Source organism: Mesitornis unicolor, unplaced genomic scaffold (genome assembly GCF_000695765.1).
Source record: "Mesitornis unicolor isolate BGI_N332 unplaced genomic scaffold, ASM69576v1 scaffold7859, whole genome shotgun sequence".
In the NCBI taxonomy this organism is placed as follows: domain Eukaryota; kingdom Metazoa; phylum Chordata; class Aves; order Mesitornithiformes; family Mesitornithidae; genus Mesitornis; species Mesitornis unicolor.
Genome location: NW_010205177.1, coordinates 13,702 through 36,265, shown reverse-complemented (window position 1 = coordinate 36,265; position 22,564 = coordinate 13,702). Strand labels below are relative to the sequence as shown.

The window sequence follows — 22,564 nt, the reverse complement described above, 5'->3', positions numbered from 1 at the left end:
ACCTGAAAGTTTGATAGATCTACACGTTTGTAGGTAGAAGCTGATATCCTTTTTTAAAAAAAGGACATTTTTAAAACTTCTTTTGAACAAGTCACTGCTCTCTACATGTCAGGTCCTGATATAACTGCTGGGCTTTATATATACACTGCTGTACACTATTGTAAAATCTCTAGTCCATATCTAGAGAACAGCCATGCCAAAGTGATCAAATTCCTTATTTCTAGTAGAGCCTACAAAATGAAGTTTCTCAAATATGCATAACCTAACTAAATATTTCATGAACTGGGAAAGAGAAAATCAGGATTGCAAACCTTCTACTTAAGTGCTGATTAAAAGCCTACCAATTTACCAGAAACTCCAATATCTGGAGTACTGGGGAAAAAAATTCCTCCCTAGCCTTCTAAACAAGTTTAAGTGAAATAAGAATCACAAAAGACACCAAATTTAGCTCTTAAGCCAGCAAATGACAGTCTTGACATTTGTGTCACATTAGTAACTAAACTATATGTTTGCTTCCAGAACTAAGAATTTCAGATTACTAACGCTATTGCTGAATAGGGTAGGACTGTACTATCTATTTCAAAGGTGAGTGGTCAGTGTCCTACTCTAACAAATCTAAAAAAATGAATAAACCAACTAGCAGGTTAAATTAAAACTTTGAAAGAAAAGCCATTAAGAGTCCGTTTCTTTACAGATTGTACTGAAGACTGTAAAGATCTGGAGGCCAGCAACACAACCACTTGTGTTAAATAAATGACAGCTATCCCATTTGCAAATTTCCACAGTTGTATGTCTAAATGTTGATAAAGCCGTTTCAGGCTGGCAAGGAAAGGAAGAACAACAGGCTAATATTCTCTACGGTTTTTCCCTTCTGTATGCAAACTCCAGAAAACAACACAAGTCTCTATACTGTGAGGAAGCAGCATAAATTCCTCACAGTTGCTAGGTTATGTCACCACTAATGAGAACGGTTGCCTGTTTACTTACCTGCCAATTATTTTAAAAAATGAGATAAGATTTCAGACAGAATATACTTGTGTTACATTATAAGCTTTTAATCCATTTTTTCTGGAGGGAATATTAGCCAGAGCTACTCCAAGAGTTCAGTTTCTAATTAAGATGCCTAGATCTGGTGAGGTTACTCTTCCCACTGACTCTCAGAAGACATCCACCAAGATATACCAAAGCGTGCAATGAAATGTATGTTAGGAATTAGTGAGCTGAATTTACGCCATATACTCTAACTGCTTGAGATGTGACCTCACATTTCTTAACATCTTCCCACTTCAGAGAGCTATTAAGGATTTTCCTTGGCATAAATGCATTAACAGACTTCACAGGATACTGTAGCAAAATAACTTTTGAAGGTAATAGCAAGGTCATGTTGTCTTGTAAGGTTATTCATTACAGTTTGACTTAATAGGTTATTCATTATTTTTTGGCACTTTTCTATGAGGCACTCTGTTTGGAGTCTAAACACTAAAATGTACTAAGCAACATAGAACTGGAATGCCCAGTTTCTCTCTCTTATGCCCATGTTTAAAATTTACAGTATCCTACGAAATTTGTCACTTCACAGCTGAAGTGCTTCATTTCCTTAAATGTCTTTGTGAAAAACCATCAAAGGTTTTGAGTCCAAAGAAACCATAACTGTGATTTCTCCTTTTATTAATTTCTGGAAAGAAAACTGGCTGTTCCTACTGCACGATCATATTGATTTAAAATTATATGCAAAAATTAAAATAAGTATTTTTTATACTGAAGCTAACTCACAACACATCTTTCTTTTCTTAAGCACAAATATATCCACCAAGTTTGAAAACCTCTAGTGAATTCTAATTCAATTGCATTTCTTAGTTGCTGAACCCTTATTTCCCATATACACTTGATACATAGCTGACAGTGTTGCTGAGTTACTGTTCTGTATCAATTTCAGAGAAGAACTGCACTTTGAAGTAATAGCACCTGAACAGCAGAATGCTTCAAAAATATATACAATTTTATACATACACTTTTCTTTTACAATCAACAAAAGATTTGCATCACTACTTAAGCAGGTAAAGTTTAACAGCATTATTTATCTGAGGAAAATCAAGTACTTCATTTAGCACAGTATCAGTTTCATTCTGAATAGTGCAGCCTGTGAATTATTTCTTTGTACTGAAAGTCTGTAAATGTGTACATATAAGAAAAAGATTAAATATTTTAAGGATTTATACAAATGGTTTTGCTAACCTCGTACTGTCAGCTTGCTATATAGCTGGGAGTTCACTTCCTTGTCTCTCTTGTAACGTCGAAATTCATCAACAGCTTCCCGTACCACCGTGACAGTCAAAACAAATCCCTGTTAAAGATACAGTTAAGCAACTGAGAATTCTCTAAGTACTAGAATAGAAATACACAAATAGGAACACTCTACAGAGTAAGAACATGAGATAATTTATATATTGCAAGCACATTTGGATTTCAGTTTTTCTTCAATCTGCTAAAATAATATCTTGGTTTAGTCCAAAAAAAGGAAAATCATACTTGTACATAGTACAAATATAATTAGACTAACTAAATCTCCAAATACACGTAATTTAGATATAACTTGAAATTTAGAAAATTAAAATGCTTCAGATGAACTAAAGACAGCCTTCACATTTCAATAAGCACATTTCCCTATCTTCCATAAATTTTAAGGTTTTAGCAAAAACATTTAAGAAGTCTCCAGTTCGAAGTTCACTGCCTTTTACCTAAGAGACTGAAATGAAAAGGTAAACTGATGGCTAGTTTATTTCACATTGCCATCTTTAATGTAGTTGTTTACCAACACGTCACAAATATTGGCAAAGAAAAAGCAGGTTTGTTCTGAAAAACTAAGTATCTAAATGCTTTGGCTGCTGCCTTCACTGGACAGTGCCACTGCAGCTTGTGCTGGAAGCAGTGTGTGCTACATGCAACTAAGATGGTCTCTGGTCACAAAAGATAGTAAGCTAAAAAGAATACAGAACAGTTCAGGGAAAAGCACATAAGAGTTGCACCTCTCCATTTCTAAATCTCCTCAGATATGGTCTTCTGGCTTCTTAAAGTGCTCGGTCTTTCTTCATCAGTGAAAGGGAAATAAAATTTTCAACAGTAAAGGGATCTTTTCATTACCATAAATATGACTGCTAAAAAATTTAAATGCTTACAAATCCTCCAACAGGTAAGGTTCTAGGTTATCCATCTCCACACACCCACCAACACCTTCCTTCTATAGGAGAAAATTTATACCATTAGACTTCATTTCTTGCAGAAGTCCAACAGTTTGTCAACCTTCTCCTAATCTCCCAGAAATAAAAAGGAGTGAAGGTGGGGAGTTTTCCTAAAGGAGTCTTGACTACAATTCTCCTTTTTAAAAGTAAGGGCTGTTTTGCAGTTCCAGCCCAAATTTCCAAGACTTACTCTGTTGCAACCTTACAGTTAAACATTTCTTGCTTGTTCAGGTTTGCATTAGATGGAACAATTATATCAGAATTATGAAGAACTAAAAGAGTGCCTTTGCAAAATACGTTCCTATTAACTCCTAGGGCATAAATGAGCAGTAGGGTTGTCCCCTTTTCTGGCAGCATTTTCACTGGCTTTGGCAGTATAGATACTTTAGCAGCATAAAAAAGGCACTCCTGAAGCATCTTCAAATGTATTTGCCATTTGCACGTAGCTCATTAACTAGACAGTAATCAGCACAGAATGCAAGGTGCTGTAATTGCAGCAACTTCCCCTAGCGGTCATTGCATCTTGCCAGGCAGCTCAGTACAACTGACTGTGACTAAGAAGAATAATTTAAGAAAGATATTTCCCTTTTTCCTCATTTGCTCAGAGGAACTTGAGACTTCCTAAGGGGAGCTGCAATTGTGAAGCCAATCTGATATTAAAACAAAACAAAATGAGTCATCTTTCTTTAACTGTAAGCAGTTAAATAACTTTAGCATGCGGCTTACAAACTTGCAACCTTTATAAACTTTTTATGTTGGACTTGAAATGGGAATTCCTTTCTCTACTGTGTGAATGACAGCAAGCCAGTAAAATACAGCCTTGCTTGAAGAACTCTGGTTCTTGATCTCAGTGTATTATGCCTGCTTGTTGTAAAAAATTTATTCAAAATAAAACAAAAAAACTACAAAGTCCAAAAGCTCACACTCCACCAAAAAAAAAAAACAAACAAAAAAACAAACAAATAAACAAAACACCCCAAAACCCAAAAACTTTTTAGCACATAGTCAACTTCTATTTGGCTGGCTTTAAGCACCAGGCTGAACAATTTTTCTTTTCATTTAAAATCTTGAAAAAAAATACAAGCCAGGCCATAGGTACTGCTCTGATTATTACTGCAAATTTACCAGCAGACACATGCTACTCAAGTAAAACCAAATTTATCTGTTAAGCAAGAAAGACATCCCAATGGGTCTGACTTAAATGTTTTATATTTTCATCATACATACTGAGCCTTAATTAGAATAAAAAAATCTCTTTTACCTAGAGGTTAATAATGAGTAGAAAAGCTATTCAAGTAGAAACAAGTGAGTTTAGCAAAAAAGGGTACCACTAGCACAAACTGAGATATTGTTGTATTTTCAAGCTGTATGTCAAAACTGAGAAACATCATTCAAAATATTCTTGAATAAGTCAAACATCTATATAGAACAGATTACTGGCATTTGAAAAATACAGTATTTTCTCCCTTCTTTGGGCAGGTATGAGATGGGCTGAGATGCTAACTGATGTTTTTTTTTTCTTTATTACCCCACTAACCTACAGAGCCATACACAGCACTTCACTGTGAAGAGACCAACTTCCAGACAAGGCCGACTTTTGTCTTTTCTTACTGGGTCAGTGATGAAGACCTTATTCATTTCAAATCCCACTGTTGAACAAGCTGTCTGCCTTGGAAGTAGTTTTTGTTGCAGCAGAAGCCAAAAGTTGGCTGGAAATATAGGTGTGAAGAACTTTCAGGACAGTCTCTCCGTTTATCAATACTTAAAAGGACACATGTTGCAACAATTAAAACAACGAAATCAATCCAGAATATTTATTCTATTGACTTGTTAAGAATGACCTTTACTCAAGCAGTCAGCATGTCACTGTTTCTCCTGAATACCACTGAGAATAAATGCTACTGAAATATAGCATTTTTAAAATAGATTTAGAAAAATAAAGCATTTGTTCTTCCTGCCCTACCTTTAAACCTGGGGTGGAGAAGCTGGGAGGAAGATGAAAGAAAAGGTAATGATCTGGTTACAAACAAGAAAAGAATTCCAAATCATGGGAATATAGCTGGCAGACTACCAAGAGGGCCTCCTCTGAAGAGAATACAATTTTCAAAACTTAGGAAACCTGAGTCAGAAGCAATTGGTTTGAACAGTTTCCCAAGAAAATACTGCAGAGGGCTCAATAATAAAAAGACATTGAAAGGAAGCCAGTGCAACTGGCAGGGCAACCAATTAGGAAAAGCATCTTTAACGAGTAACTTATTTTCAAGACGCATTTTCCTCCTGCTTTATCCATGGCTTAAAATATTTTATCTCAATTTTTGTGGAAAAAAAGACATGACCAAAACCAGAACAGAAGAAATGCAAGAAAAATTTATGCTGTCAATTCTGACCTAGCCTGAAAACATAAAATAGTAAGTAAATAACAATAAACTGAAATAAATGTATCACACCAATTATCTATGTTACCAAATAAGGTTCTCTACTAGCTGAAGGGTTTTTTAGTTTGGTTTGGTTTTTTTTCCCACTTCAAGTGACCAGCAGCCAGAAAGGAGCACTCCTCACTCAGACCGGCTAGTTAACAAAAACAATCTCCAGCCTGTAGGGCAGGAGTGTGGTGGGCAGGTGGAAGGGAGGGCTATCAAACACCACCTTCTGGAGTATCTGCTGTAAAATGCTGTAAAATAATTTCAAATTACATATTTTAATCACTGTAGTTTACCAGATGCTAATTTATGAAATGCACTTAATACATGAACTTTTCATCTCAAGTTAAAAAACCCCAAAACTTCCAGTGAATAATATTTTTCTGTTTACCAGAGGTGCCCAGTACGTGTACAGGTAGCCTATTTTCAATGCTGGTACAAACTGTGAGCAGGACACGACGAGAAAATAGAGATTCAAGAAAAACTTGAACTGTTCATATAAAACCTAAAATGAAAAACACAGAATAGATAAACGCTTTAAAATTTATACTCATCATGTACATGAAATTTACGTTTCATTATCATAGGTATAACACCATTATATGGCATACGACTATATATGGTACTATACAGCACAATATGCTATATATCATCACAAACTCCTACATGTGCTATAAACTATTTTTGTATTATAATGCTATTTTTATTGAGAAAAATATTTTTATATGAATGCCTCTTTTCATTCTGAAAAAGCAATTTGCCAATTTTTTGATATTTTGAGAACTGGAGTATGTGAACTCAATCTTTACAAAAATTACATAAATATCAAGATTACTGCGCAAAGATTTACTCTAGAAATTTTAATAGAAAACAGAATACAGATGTTTGTAGAACCTCTTGTAATGATTTTATATTCACAATAAAGTTTTTTTTTATTAGTATCAGTAAAAAAAAGCTAAATAAGATTGTGAGTATCTTAAATTAGGTTTTTATTTTTAACAGCTGAAACTTTTCATCCTAAAACTACAGCATTAAAAGTAAATCTTAAGTTTTCTCTTAAGTACCAAGACTTAAATTCTGTTTTATCTGCCTCACAATGTCTTTTTGTCTTAAAAGTGTTCACATCCTGGCCTTAAATAACAGTAATAAAACAATCAAACAAAACAGTAATTGGTATCAAATGCACAGAAGCCATCCACAAAAACATTATCCTAGTCTTTGTCATTTGATCTTCTACAGAGAAACAAAACTGAGTAGGCCATACCATGCATCACTGTGAGAACACCCCAAAACTTCAGCCCTGCCTGCAGCACAGAGAAAACAGCACGCATGAACTCGTTGCCTTTATTCCCCCACATTCCCTCAGCACTCGCTCCTCAACACAGCCACTGAAGCTCTACAACACATCTGCCTCCTTCCTGAAATACTTTGGTTCAAAACAGGACAAAGGCTGCCACCAAGTCAGACTCACTCCTTCAAAAAATTTCCTGCTGTTCTTAAAAATCTTGAAGCTACTCAATGTTCAAGAATAAATGTTGTTTAGGAAGATAAAATGAATGCGACAGAAAAGGCCCAGTAAGTATGGGTAAGCAACATCACTCTCTTTCCAAATGGCGATCATGTGGCAATCGCAGAACAAGGGAGTGCTCTTCAGTTTCATACCAAGACAAGATTTCTACAAAAGCAACCACTGTTTGTTTTCAGAAAGCTTAAACCACTAAAAATTTGTAACAGATCAACAGGGGCTTTTGACGTAATTTAGAAGAAACGCTCAGCACTCAATTTCTCAAAAGATTATTTTGCAATAAATATTCATATATAGGACATTTATTAATAAAAATGAAATGTTTAGTCTAATGTCCAAGAAGAGATTCCAAGCTTTAAGTGAAGACACAGTAACCGTTTCATAGACTACACTGTCCCATTCTCCAAAGGAATGACAGATGCAGAAATTCCTTTGGTAATTAAAACCACCAATTCAGCAAGCGCATGTTCTCAACATTGCTTTAGTCCCAATTACAAAGCTAACAACATCATTTATTTTATAGAATTATGAATCTTCAAAGACTTTAAACATTTCTTGATTAGGTCAGGGTGACACGGAACCTCCAGCAGGATGATCAAAAATGTCTACTGAACTTGGAACACTGAGATCTGACAAAATAGAAAATCAATTGTTTCAAGCTAAAAGATTCAAAATAGAGCAAAAAGCCACATTTAAAAAGTGTCTCCATCTTTTAATCTTACAATCCAGTTAATATTACAGTGACCTCTGCATGAAAGTCAAAGTTACTGGACAGATACTTATTGCTCTTATCAGTCTAACATTATCACTCAATTATGTAAAAATTGATGCCCTAGGAAAAAATATTCAGGGAAGTTCATTTCAAAGTGTCTTTCTGGCAGGCAAAACAAAGTAGCAGTACCTCAAAATTGCTGGTTTCTTGCAAGAGTGCTACATTACTGTCCAGTTGAAGGCTGCCTAAACAGTCTCAAATCAAAAGATTTTTTCAAAAGCACGGTATTCTATTCCACTATTGACTAGAAAAATCGTAAAGCCAAAAAAGTAAAATTTGAAGTTGCTGGGAAAGTCGGAGCATTCTTCTAAAATGAAACTAATGCAGCATGAACCTGTACCTTATGTTAATACTGATGAAGTTCACATACGTCTTTCTAGCAGTATGTGTAACTGTTTACAAAGACTTGATTTAACCAGGTCAAAGAAAAGTACTTTTGGAGGTGCAGAACTACAAGAGCACCCATATTGCACGAGAAGGCAAGAATTAAAAAGCACCTTCCTACAAATCTTTTGAATCCTGGCAGACCACTGACAGTTCATTCAATGGAAAGCTAAACACTTCCGTCTTGTTAAGCAAACTGAAAAGTCTCCAGTTACATAAAACCAATTAAAAAAAAATAGACTATCACATCAAAGTTCAGGAGAGGCATCTTAAAAACCTGCCCATCCCAGAAGATACGCTTCGTGAAAGTTTACACAAAATTCCTAAGCAGCTGTATGAATATGTATATAAAATAATGAATGGAAATTGAACAAACTGGTGTCAAGGTAGAAGCAGTAAGTATTTTATATGAATGTTAGAAAGTTAGAGGAGATTTTAGAAAAGTTACAGCTCTTTTAGCCAGTAAGTAAGTTTCTGTTAATGTAAACATTATTTTAACCTTGTATTTTGATATGAACTAATGGAATATTACCCACTGCCAGCTGCAAAGCTAAAAAAAAAAGACAACTCTAAACAGAAGACAAAACTTCACTTGATGAAAATTTCAACCAAGGTAAATCACTGGACTCAATATTTATGACTTACTTCCGTTTATGGCTTCGGAACCAATACAACTATGTTCCCTACAAATTACTTCTAGTGGAATAGCACTAAAAAAACCCAGATAGCTACAGTCATTCTAATCAATGAAAAGTGTTAATTTATATCTAAAATAATAATTTAGAAGCATTTTATTTTCACCAGCTACTGGGCTTTATGTTTAGGATCTCACTTCATTTTGAAGTAATTACTGACTTTCCAAATACTACTGCCAAAATAAAAATCTGATTCTGCCTATACTGTAAAAAACCAGGATTTTCAAAAGGTCAAGAAAGAACAAATATTCTTTCTCTCAACAGGTAATTGCAAGCTATGACTGATCCCTATAGGAAACATGAATCTAGTTTAGGATTTGTAATCTACACTGCAGATTTCTAGTCACAATAATCAATGGCTTACTATATGCTTAATGAATTTTGTGACCTTTAGGAAAGCACATGTGGCTTAACCAATTTCAGTGTATTTAATAATTTAAATTTCAGAAGAAAACATTTACTTTGTTCAATAGAGATGAGAATATTTTATCCACCTGTGATAAGTGACATGTTATTCCTTTGACAGGAGATCAGTCTTAATTACAAAGTCATTAATTTTTTTTGTTTTAATAAAGAAATGTATTAGAAAGCAGCTGTGAGGCATTGGACCAAAGGGGCCAGAAGAACAGAATCAATACTCTTATAAACCAGAACGATTACTTAAATAAAAAATTTAAGACGAAGCACGTCTGTATTCAAATGTAGAAGACATTCAGCTTTTGCAACAGGACACAGGACTCTTGGACAGTATTAGTATATGATGAGTAGAATCATATTAGTAAAAATTATAATATCACATCAGTGTATATATTTAGGTTTTAGCTACTGAAGTTTCAAAAGTTGTCTTTTGTATTGCTATATTTCATTATAATAATTTTTTTTGAACTTTGATCTAGACAAGACTAATGTCTGTTTTGTCTTCACATAAATAAACATTATAGGCAAAAAGTTGAAATTAAGATGCAATATGTCTTCTAAGAAAAAAAGTGATGAAAATACCTCCACTCCACAACAAAAGTATCATCTGAAGATTGTATTCAGAATCAAAAAATAATCACTATTTTTAAAACTGTAGTAAGAAATACGACTCTGAAAAGTACTAGTCTACTAACTAGGCCTTACTTGTTATCATATAAATTGAAGAGGTTGGCTGTTTCTTCCTTTAAGGAGTTCTGTTTCAGAATACATTATTTATTATGCTTTCAATGGCAGGGAGTATGAGAAAATATCTATGGGAGTACATTGCAATTTTGAACTATTTATTTCTCAATTGAAGTCAATGCTTTGTAGTATTTTCACAACTGACTTTGTAGAAGTGCTTCTATTTTAAAAGGAGGATTACAAGTTTCTAATGATGAATGGAAAAGTGCAAGGAAACCCATCTCAAATTTCTAAAGCTTCACTGAATTCCAACCGCTCAATCATACACACTGCAATTCTTTAGTAAATATCCCTTTGAAAACAAAACAATTGAGGAAAAAAAAAAGCAGCCTTGCATTCAACTGTCAATTTTAATTAAAGACATTGAGATAAATGTAAAAGAAAAAGAAGAATCTGGGCAAATAAAATTATCTTTTTGCAGAATCATCAAAAATACTACAGAACATATAGTTAGCCCAACACCAAAAAGTGTTTAGTAGCCTTACCCCAGGTATAAAGGTAAAGATGTTATATTTTTGATTTTTTATGGCATTTTTGGGGTACTTTTCTTCACACTTTTCAGGACACCCAAGCCACACTGTGCGAGCTTTCAGCTCTTTCTTTCTTCGGCATATGTTTATGAGCCAGTCGGAACAACTGAAAAGAAAAACAATTGTTTACTTCAAAACTAAAAAAATTACTATATGTGATTATTATTTCTAGACCTCGAAGACTAAAGGCAAATATCTAAGAAAAACAGGCTTGAAACGTTTTTGCTAAATAAATTAGCGAGTAGGACGTTGACTTCTGATTTTTAGAGCAACTACACAATTACTCATTAAGACATATACACATATAAACACTTAGATATTCTTTACAGGAAATCCTAATAGAATAATGACAAATTTCACTACACCTTGTCCGGACTCAGGTTCCAAAAATTCTAGTTAATAAAAGTCTGCATTAGCAGTGATTAAATTCCCTCACCATTAACTCATCCATCATACCTTACAGTCCTTTGGCCAAACTCTTTATCTTGTATTACTGATACTCAAACTATGCTAATGATTGGAGAGGAAATAAGGCTTCTGTTAGCTAAAGAAAGATTTCAACAGCTTTGCATACAATTTCCACATAATTTCTAAATCTTAATTTCCTTCTTAAGACTGCCTACAGCAGACATAACAGGGAAGCATACCTAATGCCACACTTCCAAATGTTTTCAACCAAAAAAACCCAAACAAGTACAAAACAAAAAAATTATGTAAATGAAGATCACACAACAATCTGCAATGGTAAACTTCAGTTCACAGAAAAACTGAAAAGCATCCTTGCCTAACCAGCTTACAGCTCTACTGAAGAGGGTTTAAACTATGAGCAATAAGATAGGCAGGAAGAGCTCACAGCCACCTTTAAACAACTGCAACTCGGACAAGAACACATGACTGATGGGACAGGATTATAAGGTAGGAGGAACAAAAGGCTGGTAAACATAATGATGCCACTGAGGCTTTGCAGACTATTTACTAACAATAGTAAAATAAGAAACAAACAGGGATACCACTCGGTTCACACAGCAAAATCAGCCTTGCAAGGACTATCCACAGGGGCACGCTATTAACACAGATGAGTACATGTGGTTTGGAAAAAACTGGCAATGTGGAATGAAAAGCAGGTTTGTCACATGCTATATATACTTGTTTCACAATGCTGTATGTTACAGGAGAATTTACCTGCATTTTTTAATACTTGGAGGAGGTGCCTTAATCATGGTGGGAGTCTGTTCTAGGCAAGGGAATCACGAAGACTGAGCAGACAGGCTTTCTGCAAGCACCTACTGCAGCCAACCCACAGACCTAGCTGGTCACAGTAGATTTCAGCTACACCAGCAGGTGAAGTTGAAGGCAAAGGAAAGTGATACATGTTTTTTTAGTGAGGTTTTGGAACATACAAATAATATTTGTGATGCAGGAAAAAAGTAATCATTAGGAAGCTCTTATAAACTGCATTCAAACCAACAGAAAGGATTTTGCTGAGAACAGGAGGGAAAAATTATGACCCAGGCATCTCAGCATTGCTTCCTGGATGAATTTTGTGTACTCAACCTGTTTGTACACACCTGAAAGAAAACAAAGTCATAACCAACACTGACATGTGAAGAGCAACCTCCAAAATGGAACTAATTTCATTAGAAAAGAAGAATCAGATGCACCACTGCTTGAGAGTACATGTTCTCTCATGACTCCTGGAGCTTTGAACACCCTGATCTAGTGAAAGATGTCCCTGCCTACGGCCAGTGAGGTTAGACTCGATCTTTAAAGGTTCCTTCCAACCCAAATAATTCTATGATTCTATGTCTCTAATAAAACTTATCTCTCAAGACGTATCTCATAAGGAAAGCAAAGGAACATATTTCTGTTGGAAAAATCATAACTGCAGAGTAGCTTGTCATAAAACCAAAATAATTTCAGTAAAGTTCAGCAAAGCTTTATGTAGAACCATTTAACATTTTCCACTATTTACCGGGTAATTGACTATTGAGTATTTCAATTTTCAGGCAACAAAAAGCTAGAAGAGACAGGAGTACATGCAAAGAGGAGATGAAAATTCAAAGCTGTATTGACAAATTGGAATAACTACTTGGAAGAGACAGAATGCAGTTAAACAGGCAAAAGTGCAACACAGTACGTTTACACAGAAACTATCAATTTGTAAATACAGAATCAGAAGGTGGCTGGGAGTCGCTGGGAATGGGACACAGACATTGAGTAAATGCTTCCAATGACTAGGGTGAAAAGAACTTAAGAGACTGAAACTGCTACAACTGCAGGTCTCCAAGTTCTGGTTAGATCAGACATAAGTGGTAGGTGCAATTCATCCTCTGCAGGGAAGTAATCGTCTGGACAACCTCTTAAGGTACTTCCCTATTCTGTTTTTCTACAATTACAGAACCATGGTACACACAAATACGCAGGTAAGGAGGGCTGATAATTACCTTACAGCACCACAGCCCAATTTAAAATGTTCTTGTCTGTAGCCTACATTACCCCAGGCCTATTACAAACCAATTTTGCCAAAGAACAAATGAAATTCAAAGTTGCAGGCTCTTTTTAAAGCAAACTATAAGTTACGCAACAGTAGAACCATTCAAAGCAACATTTATTTTGTTACGAAAATGCCACTACAGCAATACAAGCCGACATTTAAAACACTTCAGTTTTAAATGCTGGATTCTTAAGATTTTCTCCCTGAAGCTTTCACTATGGGACAGACATCAATTTGCTTTGATCCTATGTAAACATGCATATTTGTTTTTGTTACAAATTTAAGCCCATTCAGCAATTTTTTCCCACTTCTAAACACTGACAAAGAACTATTCTGTCATTAAAAATTGTAACACTTAGTTCAACATTCAAGATTCAGCCCTGTTATTTAGTAACATACGACTGAGAAAAATCAAGTTACTTTAATCATTAGTTAAATTTGTCTTTAAAGCAAAATGAACAGGTATCTCTACGCCATGGTTCCACAATCAGTTTAACAGCTGTGAAACTGCTGCTGCTGAAGTGGCTGGTGCCACCCTCCTCCCATAACCAAGGTGTGGGTTCTCGCCCCTTCTCTTGTGTGGACACAACTACTCATGCAACTGCATGGGTAAATCAGGCCCGCAAACTGATCCAACTGCAAGCCAATGCAGAATAAAAAGGGGGACTATTTTCAGTTAGATCAATCGCTGATTTTTAAAAGCTATAGAATTGTAAAAATAGTTGAATAAACACAGGTTATGTGCTTGCAAGAGAAGGTGCAACAATTTCACTCAGTGCCAGCTTGGACTTACACTTGATAAAACTGCTCATGGAATTAAAGCTTTAAATGTATTCATATCCAGGGCAGGGGGGTAAAGAGGCCAATACAAACGGAACAGACAGCTCAGCTGTAAAGCAAGAAGTGTCAGGACAGATCTGTAGCAAAATAGTTCATAAGAAAATAATTTTTTCCAGGGAAAGTGAACAAGCATGACAGCTTCTGCCTAAAAGCCCATAGACAAAAGTTTCCTGACAGCTTTTGAAATTTTGCATTGCTTAAAGCAGTTTTTTAATCTAAACTGTAAACAGACCGAACATTTGACTAGGCACAGTCTCTTTGGTAGCCTAATTTCCTCAGACACTGAGGACTTTTCTATTGCTAATATTAAACAACTGAATAAAGTAACTGAGTTATACTGCCTTCCTTGCCACAGCGTTTCCCCTTCTTGAAACTCCTTTTTCCATTACAAGTCGACAGAGAAGATGAAACAGATGCCACAATGACCATTAGTTTAACAAATACCAAGAAGTACAGACACAAGAATGATGTCTGACTGGGAAACAACTGTGGTACCTTTGATAAAAGGTATTTGACCGACACAGAGCTAACAAGTTCTGCAGCATCAAGTTCTCAGATGCAAGAAAGTCTCAGATTATGGAAATATTACATGTTATGCCCAAATCAGTACTGTATTGGTTCAGATAAGTTTTACGACCTTAAAAGTAAAAGTCAGTTAGATTCTGCCATTTATAGTCTCAGCAGTAAGCACTTTTATCACAGAAAGAATAAGAGTTGTACATGCTGGCCTCAGAAATCCTAATCAATTTATATTAATTCAGATTTTAAGAACACTGAAGTCTACCCAATATTTTTGAAATTCAGATTACCAACACCCAACACACACTTAATCTGTTCTTAAATTAACATTCCTCAGTGCAGAAACTATTTATGTGTAGGAGTATGACTGCTTGCACGGGCTTTTTGTACCCACTAGATTTGTATGAAACAAACACCAGGAGATAAATCAGAATACCTTTCTCTGAGCTTGAAATATCCTAAAAATATGATATAAGATGTAGCATGATCAGGACACACTTTCGATTTTCCTAAAATCTTCAATGCAAAATGACACCTTATCCTATGGATCCAACAATTAAAAAAACCAAATTCTTGTTTATTGTTTTAAGCATTTATTTAAAATGCCCTTGCCTAGAAAATTCAACTAATGAAGAGAAAGTTTTTCTTAAGCTGCTATAAGCTGTGTCACCTGTATCAATACAACAGTTTGCATATATGGAGAAATGAGCTAGTTCGTGAAAGAATTTTAAGGTGTTTCTAATAAATGGCATTTTACCAAACTGCACCACATACTTTTTTTTTTTATTTGAAGGAACAAAAACCACAGTCTTCATATTAGTGATGCCACATAAAAGGAAAAAAAACCAACAAAAAAACAAAACCAAACAAACAAAACCCAACACAGAGTAATTTTTAAATGAGAACTCTTAACTTTTTCATAAAGAGAACTTAACTCTCCAAGTCAAAAGCTAAAGTAAAAGTCTCAACTGACTCTGCAACTCTAATAATAAAGGCTTTTTAAATTTTATTTTCTCTTTTCATTACCTTTATCCTACAAGCTTAACTGTCAGTATCTTTCACAAAACAGCATTTTCATCAGAATGGAAAGATAATATAAAAGCTCTATATTGTCTGCAAGGGTCAGCTTTTCCTTATTAGGTTTTAAGTAGCAGAAACTAGTTCTGCAAAGAAAACATACTGTAATTATTGTACTCAACAGGTAGCTTCAGTAATCAGGCCAAAAGCAACACAGTGGTCATGTCATTCTTAAAAGATCAGCATTTTCCCATGCTTCTGCATAACAAATGCGTTGCAGATTAATTGAAAGCGTACAGGCCATCTTAGAGCCCAAATTAATCCGAGCATTTGATATCCCCTTCACTTCATATGGAAATGCCATTCAATGGTACCATTTTCATAGGGACAAAGTGTTTTTTGATAACTAGTGGAATGTAAATCTCATGAGAAAGAAATCAATCCACCCCAAAGAACTCCAGAGTATTGATCTATGTGCATTATAATTTCACAAGCTTGAAGAGAATTTGTAAGTTAAAGGGGAAATGATTACAGCCACAAAACAGCTGCTATACCACAAAGTTTTCTTTTAACTGTGCTATGAAAGCAAGAAATAAGCAGTTTCTGAAGTTAAAAGTTATATTGGTTGAATTAAGTCTTCAGTTTGTTCAAAATCAAAGACATTTGATTTAATTATGATTTTTTTTCTTGCAAATGTAAAAACTGTTTAAAGAGCTGCAGATCTGCAAGTAAAGTTCACACCATTCAGTTCTGATCAACAAGTCTATTGTTCGAACAGAAGTTAAAAGCTGAACACAGGATTTTTCCAAAATCAATTTTAATGTACAGTGAATTTAGTCAAACTTTCCATACTTGTTCCTGCCAAAAGGGTGAAACTTTTTGAACTAAATAGTAACAGTTTGTGATGTAACAACAACAATAAAATCTATAGAATCTGAAATCCTAAAGCTGCAAAGTAAGAGATGGAAAACTTCCTCTCACAAAACTGAGATTAATTCTAACAATGCAAGACAGACAAAAAAAATCCTAGTGGGTTAGGGGGGTTTTGTTTGTTTGCAACAAGTGATTTTGAACACAAACACAAGACTTTCACCAAGAACCCAAAAGAAATCAGGGGCCCCCTTAGCTCAGCTCCAGACAAATGCTTCGTCTTTCTTTGTGTTCATCATTCTGCCACAGCTTTAAAGAATTTACGATTTAGTTTAAAGCACAAAAAGAAATTCAGGATGTTGAAGCTGAGATATTAACCCCACCCAGTCTCAGGTATGAGATACTAATTCCCATGAAAATGGGGTGAAATTTTAAATTCTGTTCAATGGAACAAATTTCAGACTGTTAAGCTTTAAGCTCACATTACACTTAAACAAACACAGTTTGTCTTCTATCCCAAACTGATACTTTACACCACATAAAAACGTGTTGTGTAAGTATTAACTGCATGTATGACAATACAGCAGCGTCCAGGTTTTCTTTATGATCTTTTGCATTATCCTGGGCTACTCATCGCTCTCTACAACTACCTGTAGAGAAGTGAGTGTTGGTTTCTTTTCCAAAGTAACAAGTGATAGGACCAGAGGAAATGGCCTCAAGTTGCACCAGGGGAGGTTTATATTGGATGCTGGGAAACATTTCCTCACCTTAGGCTTGTCAAGTACCAGAACAGGCTGCCCACGGAGGTGGTGGAGTCACCATCCCCAGAGGTATTTAAAAGATGTGCAGATGTGGCACGTGGGGCCATGGTTTCGTGGTGGACTTGGCAGTGCTAGGTTAACGGTTGGACCCAATGATCTTAAAGATCTTTTCCACCCTAAAAGAGTCTATGATTCCGTGATTCTAGCTTTATGAACTGCAAACCTATTAGGCATGTCAAAAAATCTAGTATTTGGTGGCTGCAGCAGAAATACATAGTTTTATGAGAAACCACCAAAAAGATAACACTGACTGCACATCCCTGACTTTTATCAGTTAGGAAGCCTCGATGGTGCTCTCAGCGCAGAACCACAACAGATGTTTACAAGCTTGCTCAGAAATGCTCACCCAAGCTGAGGTTTTTTTCCAGGCTGACTGGACCAGTAGATAAGATATCATGGGATTCAACTTCCTTCCAGCTAATTTTCTCCATCTCATCTAAGCAAACGTCTGCACCTTTCCTATGGGAGTAGCCTCTGACTGCGAATACCCTACTAAAATTTCAAGCTTCTACGAGGAGCTGGTGATCTTTCCCTGCCCCCCCCCAGTATTTCATTTTTCCATGAAAAATTAAAGTTATCTGCTATGATGTTTTGTTAGAGAAAACACTAATAGGATTAAAATGCCTCCAGGTATAAATACAAGACTAAATGAACTCTTTACTGTATCCAAATTCAGTTGAGGAAATCAGTAAAGGAGAAGTCCTATTCCTCTAAGGCCTCTTTCATAGTGACAGCTTTTCTTTTACACACCTACATTTGCAGTAAAATATGTATAACACAACAAAATAATGCATCCATAACGCAATTTCCTTTTCATTCTCAAAAATTTATCACAAATATGGCTCAAATATTTTACTTAACAAGTTCTAATAAATTTTAAAGTTTCTAGGCTTGAGATCCACTTAGCCAAGATGTACCTATCAATTATAAAAGCAAGCAAGACCACGAAATTTTGCAATCCTCAGCATTAATGACACTTTCCTGTGACATTCTCTTATGACTGTTAATTAGTTCCAACATAAACTCAGCTTGCAATTGCCTGCCTTTATCCAAACCCTGTAAATTCTCTCTCAGGGCAACTACAAGGTGTAGTCTTTACTGGTCTACCTGCTCGTATGAAACTTACGAGAATGTAATCACAGGAACTACAACTCACTAATACTTAAAGAGCCGAACTCACCTAAAGTATATTGTTTGAAAGGTATCTCATTTTTAAGATATGTCCAAAAGATTAATAGCTTCTTTAAATACTTTACAATGTTTTTTTATAATCTACAATGTTTTTTTATAATCTACAATGGTAGTCCTACAACAGAAACATTGCTTCCAAAAATCACTTACATACACAAATGTTTCTTCTGTAAACTTTGCTACCTTACTTCCTTCCTGCAACTTTCCACTTATTCCCTATAATAAAATTAATAATCCATGAGTTTTTGTTAAATCATTATAGAGAAAAGAAATCAACAGAGATTATATTTTCCTGCAAATATTAAAGCTGTATAACAAAATTATTTAAAAACTAAAGGTGCACAGATACAGCTGTGATAAGGTAAAAGATCAGTATCAGGCCTCTTGGAATTTATTAAGTACCATGAAAACCATCTGTGAAGACTTCTATCTAAACCAGTTTAAAATGATCTGCCAAAAAAAACCAAAAAAAGCATTTATCTTTTAAGTTCCCTGAAAAACGCTCCATTCACTTCTCTTGATTGATTCACAGATTTTATCATTTGAGACAAAAAAATAATGATAATTTTTAATCATTCTAACAGAATTTCTGTATTCAGAAATTTGCTAGCAATTCATTAGAAAGTTATTATTCCAAGGCAACTGCATACAGCAGAGTTTAGCACAAAGTTTCTAAACAAGAACCAACTCTCAAGAGCTAATCCCAGTTGTAATTCACTTCAGTTACACGTACACCTTAACATTTAAAGTTAAGGTGTTAACTAATCATTAGTTAATGAACTTGCTTTTTCTTTTCAGCAACATCAATAAGATTTATGTACTGTCAACACACTAATGCTCTCAAAAGTAACAAAAAAAGTTTTATCCCTTCTACTCTGACGTGATTTTGAGTGGAAGTGAGGATCAGGCTTATATGCCATATTACGGACCTCAGACTAGTACAAGTTTAGTACAAGACCTCTCTTAAAAGCCTTGCTTTCTCTTGCAAGTCAGCAACACACATGTGAGAAGTACACAGCAGCAGCTCTTCAGAACGTTTTCTTACTAATGGCTGGTAATGTCCTAGCAGGGAAAAACAAAGCAATCAAAAGGTGCATGAGAAGCAAATTATTTTGCTCCCATACTCTGCACATACCACACAACACACAGTTACTATTTACTTAATTAATTTAATAAAAACTACTGTTATGCAACAAACCTAGTGCAAAGGAACTTCCAGCCGCCACAGATAAACCATTCTAAGCCTCTTCTTCTCTGAGAAATTCTGGCTCTTGGTAGAGTATGGTAATCACTCTCATCATTTTCAAAGCCTTCTTCTGACATCATTAGTGGCATTTCATCCAAATGAGAGGACTCATCTTCCACTTGGTATCTGGCAAAATGAAATAAAATCACTAAATAAATAGCCAATACATCACTTTTTATTACCAGGAATCTCCTAAAGTAACAAGTCAATTTTTGCCATATGGTATTCTATTAGAGGAATATTTTCCTCTGAACATCTCATGTATTTGTGCTAACACATCAACAAGAAATTCTGATTTGAGTTAATAATGTGTAATACAGCAAAAAGGCCTGTAATCAATCATTGTCAATCATAGTATAAATAATTCTAGGGAAATTCTTGTTTCTTATATTAATTTGTACATACAGAGCTGCAACTTCATACTTTTCAAAGGATTCTTTGTAACATTCTGTGAAACGGAATTTACTTGGCAGTTGACAGCAGATGCAAACGACCAAGTTTTCATGGAAGTACAGACTTCAGATTTCCACTGAGCTTCTTCAGCTTGCTTTTCCTGATGTCTATTCCTGTGCACGCAGGCCTCTGAGTCAGGCTTTCTACACAACTCATCAGTATCTTTGTTCTCACTACTAAGGCATCATAGTTATTTTTATAATTCTACACAAAAACATTCAGCAAGTCAAAACATCTGCCTGTGGGACTTAAGGAAACAACAATAAGCTAACAGCAGTCCTTTCCTCTCCAGAAACTATTCTCCAGAATAACTTTATTATTTTTTAAATATTTATTATCTATTAAAGTATTTATATTTATTTTTTCTCCAGAAAAAGTAAAAACTTTTAAATACAAAAACATTACCTGACACTATTGAAAATGGTAGTTAAGCAGTCTTTAAACAACCACAGCTGATGAAAAAAGTATCTGACCAGAATAAATAAAAATATACTCTTGCATATGCATATTTTAAATTTCTCAAATACTTTACAGTTCAGAAGACTAGTAGGCTATCATCAACCTGTTCTCTGTGTAATATGTAATTTCTCTACCTTGAAATTATTCTTGCACTGGGAGTAGTGAAGAGTAATTCCTAGAGCTCAGGGAAAAGAAAAAAAAATCCACAAGGATTGAGTCACCAAAAGAAAAAAAAAAGTATTTGGCACAGAATTAGTAATTTTGATTTTTATGAAGCTGTATTGTACAATCATCTCTTACAACCTGCATCCTGTGTCTGACCCATTTTCCCCACAGCAACGTAAAACAAATCTGTAAGAAAATAGTAATTAACAAACCCAAAAATCCATTCCCTTTATGTGAGGGAGCAGCTGAAGTGCATGGAGGTCTGCCCAGGGACAGATGACGAGCCAACTGAGAGCTTCTGGGTCAGGAATAAACAGAGGACAGCTAAAGGCAACATTATAGTGGGTGTATGCTATGGACTGGCTGAACAAGAACAAGAAGCAGATAAGGCCCTTTACAGACAGACAGGAGCAGCCTCATTGTTTGCAGGCCCTGGTCTTCATGGGAGACTTCCACCACCCTAGTATCCGCTTGAGGGAAAACACAGAAGGACAGAACCAATCCTGGAGAGTCCTGCAAGTACTTTTACAACAATTTCCTCCAAGTAATTAGAGAAGGCAACTAAGAGAGGAGCTCTGCTGGACCTCTAACCAAGCAAGGAGGGACTCACTAGGGATGTGACAGTCAAACACAGCCTTGGCTGCAGCAACCATGACATGGTGGAGCTCAGGATCCTGATGGCACGGAGGAGGGTGGCAAGCAAGATCACCACCTTGGGCTTCAGGAGAACAGATCTGGCCTTTTCAAAAACTGCTTGGAAGAGTCCCATGGGATAAAGGCTTGAAGGGAAAAAGGGCCCAAAAAAGCTGGTTGGTATTAAAGGATCAGCTCCTCCAAGCTCAAGAGATTTCCATCACAGTGTACAGGAAGTCAGACAAAAACACCAGGAGGCCTGACTGGACGAACATGGAGCTCCTGTTCAAACTCAGATACAAAAAGGAAGTGCACTGAGGGTAGAATTAAGGACAGGTAACCTGGGGGGAATACAGAAACACTGTCCAGGCATCCAGAGACCAAGCTAGGAAAGCCATAGCCCAAATGGAATTGAATCTGGCCAGCCATGTCAAAGGTCAGAAGTCTGTAAGTACACAGGAGACCAAAGGAAGACTAGGGAAAATGTGGGGCTCACTGCTGAATGAAACAGGGGACCTGGTTACGCAGGACATGGAAAAGCCTGCGGTACTGAATGCCGCCTTTGCCCTAGTCTTTACTAGCAAGACTGGCTTTCAGGAGTCCCAGGTCTCCAAGAGCAGGAGGAAAGGGCTGGAGCAAGGAAGTTGAGGATAAGGTCAGAGAACAGTTAATCAAACTGGATATATATAAGCCTATGGGCCCTAAGGTAATGCACTCATGAGTGCTGAAAGAGCAGGAAGATGTCACTGCAAGGCCACTTTCAATATTCTTTGAACAATCATGGCAACAGGGAGAAGTGACAGAAGACTGGACGAAAGCAAATGCCACTCGTATCTTTAAGAAGGGCAGTAAGGACCCAGGGAAGTACAGACCTGTCAGTCTCACCACGATTCCCTGGGAAGGTCATGGAGCAGCTCATCCTGAAAACCATTTCCAGGCACGCAACATGCAAGAAAAATCAGAAAGAGTCAACATGGCTTTACCAAGGGCAAGTTGTGCTTGACCATACAGAAAAATTTCTGCAATGAAATAATTGGCCTGGTAAATGAGAGGAGAGCAGTATACAGTGTCTACATGGACTTTAGCAAGGCCTTTGTTACTGTCTCCCACAAAATCCTCATAAACAAGCT

The 22,564-nt window shown here is 35.9% G+C and overlaps 1 protein-coding gene across 1 annotated transcript in view; it reads right to left on the bottom strand.

The window, feature by feature from the left end:
- LOC104546027 (probable phospholipid-transporting ATPase IIB) overlaps nt 1-19,847 on the bottom strand; it is a gene marked incomplete at its 3' end in the record, with an annotated part of 50,473 nt that extends 30,626 nt beyond the window's left edge. The window contains exons 1-4 of the mRNA XM_010191308.1: nt 19,677-19,847; nt 10,682-10,832; nt 6,051-6,164; nt 2,236-2,344 (exon numbers count right to left, since the gene is read on the bottom strand). Coding sequence (XP_010189610.1) covers nt 2,236-2,344; nt 6,051-6,164; nt 10,682-10,832; nt 19,677-19,813 — 511 coding nt within the window. The remainder of the gene's footprint in view (nt 1-2,235; nt 2,345-6,050; nt 6,165-10,681; nt 10,833-19,676) is intronic.
- Nucleotides 19,848-22,564: the final 2,717 nt, after the last annotated feature.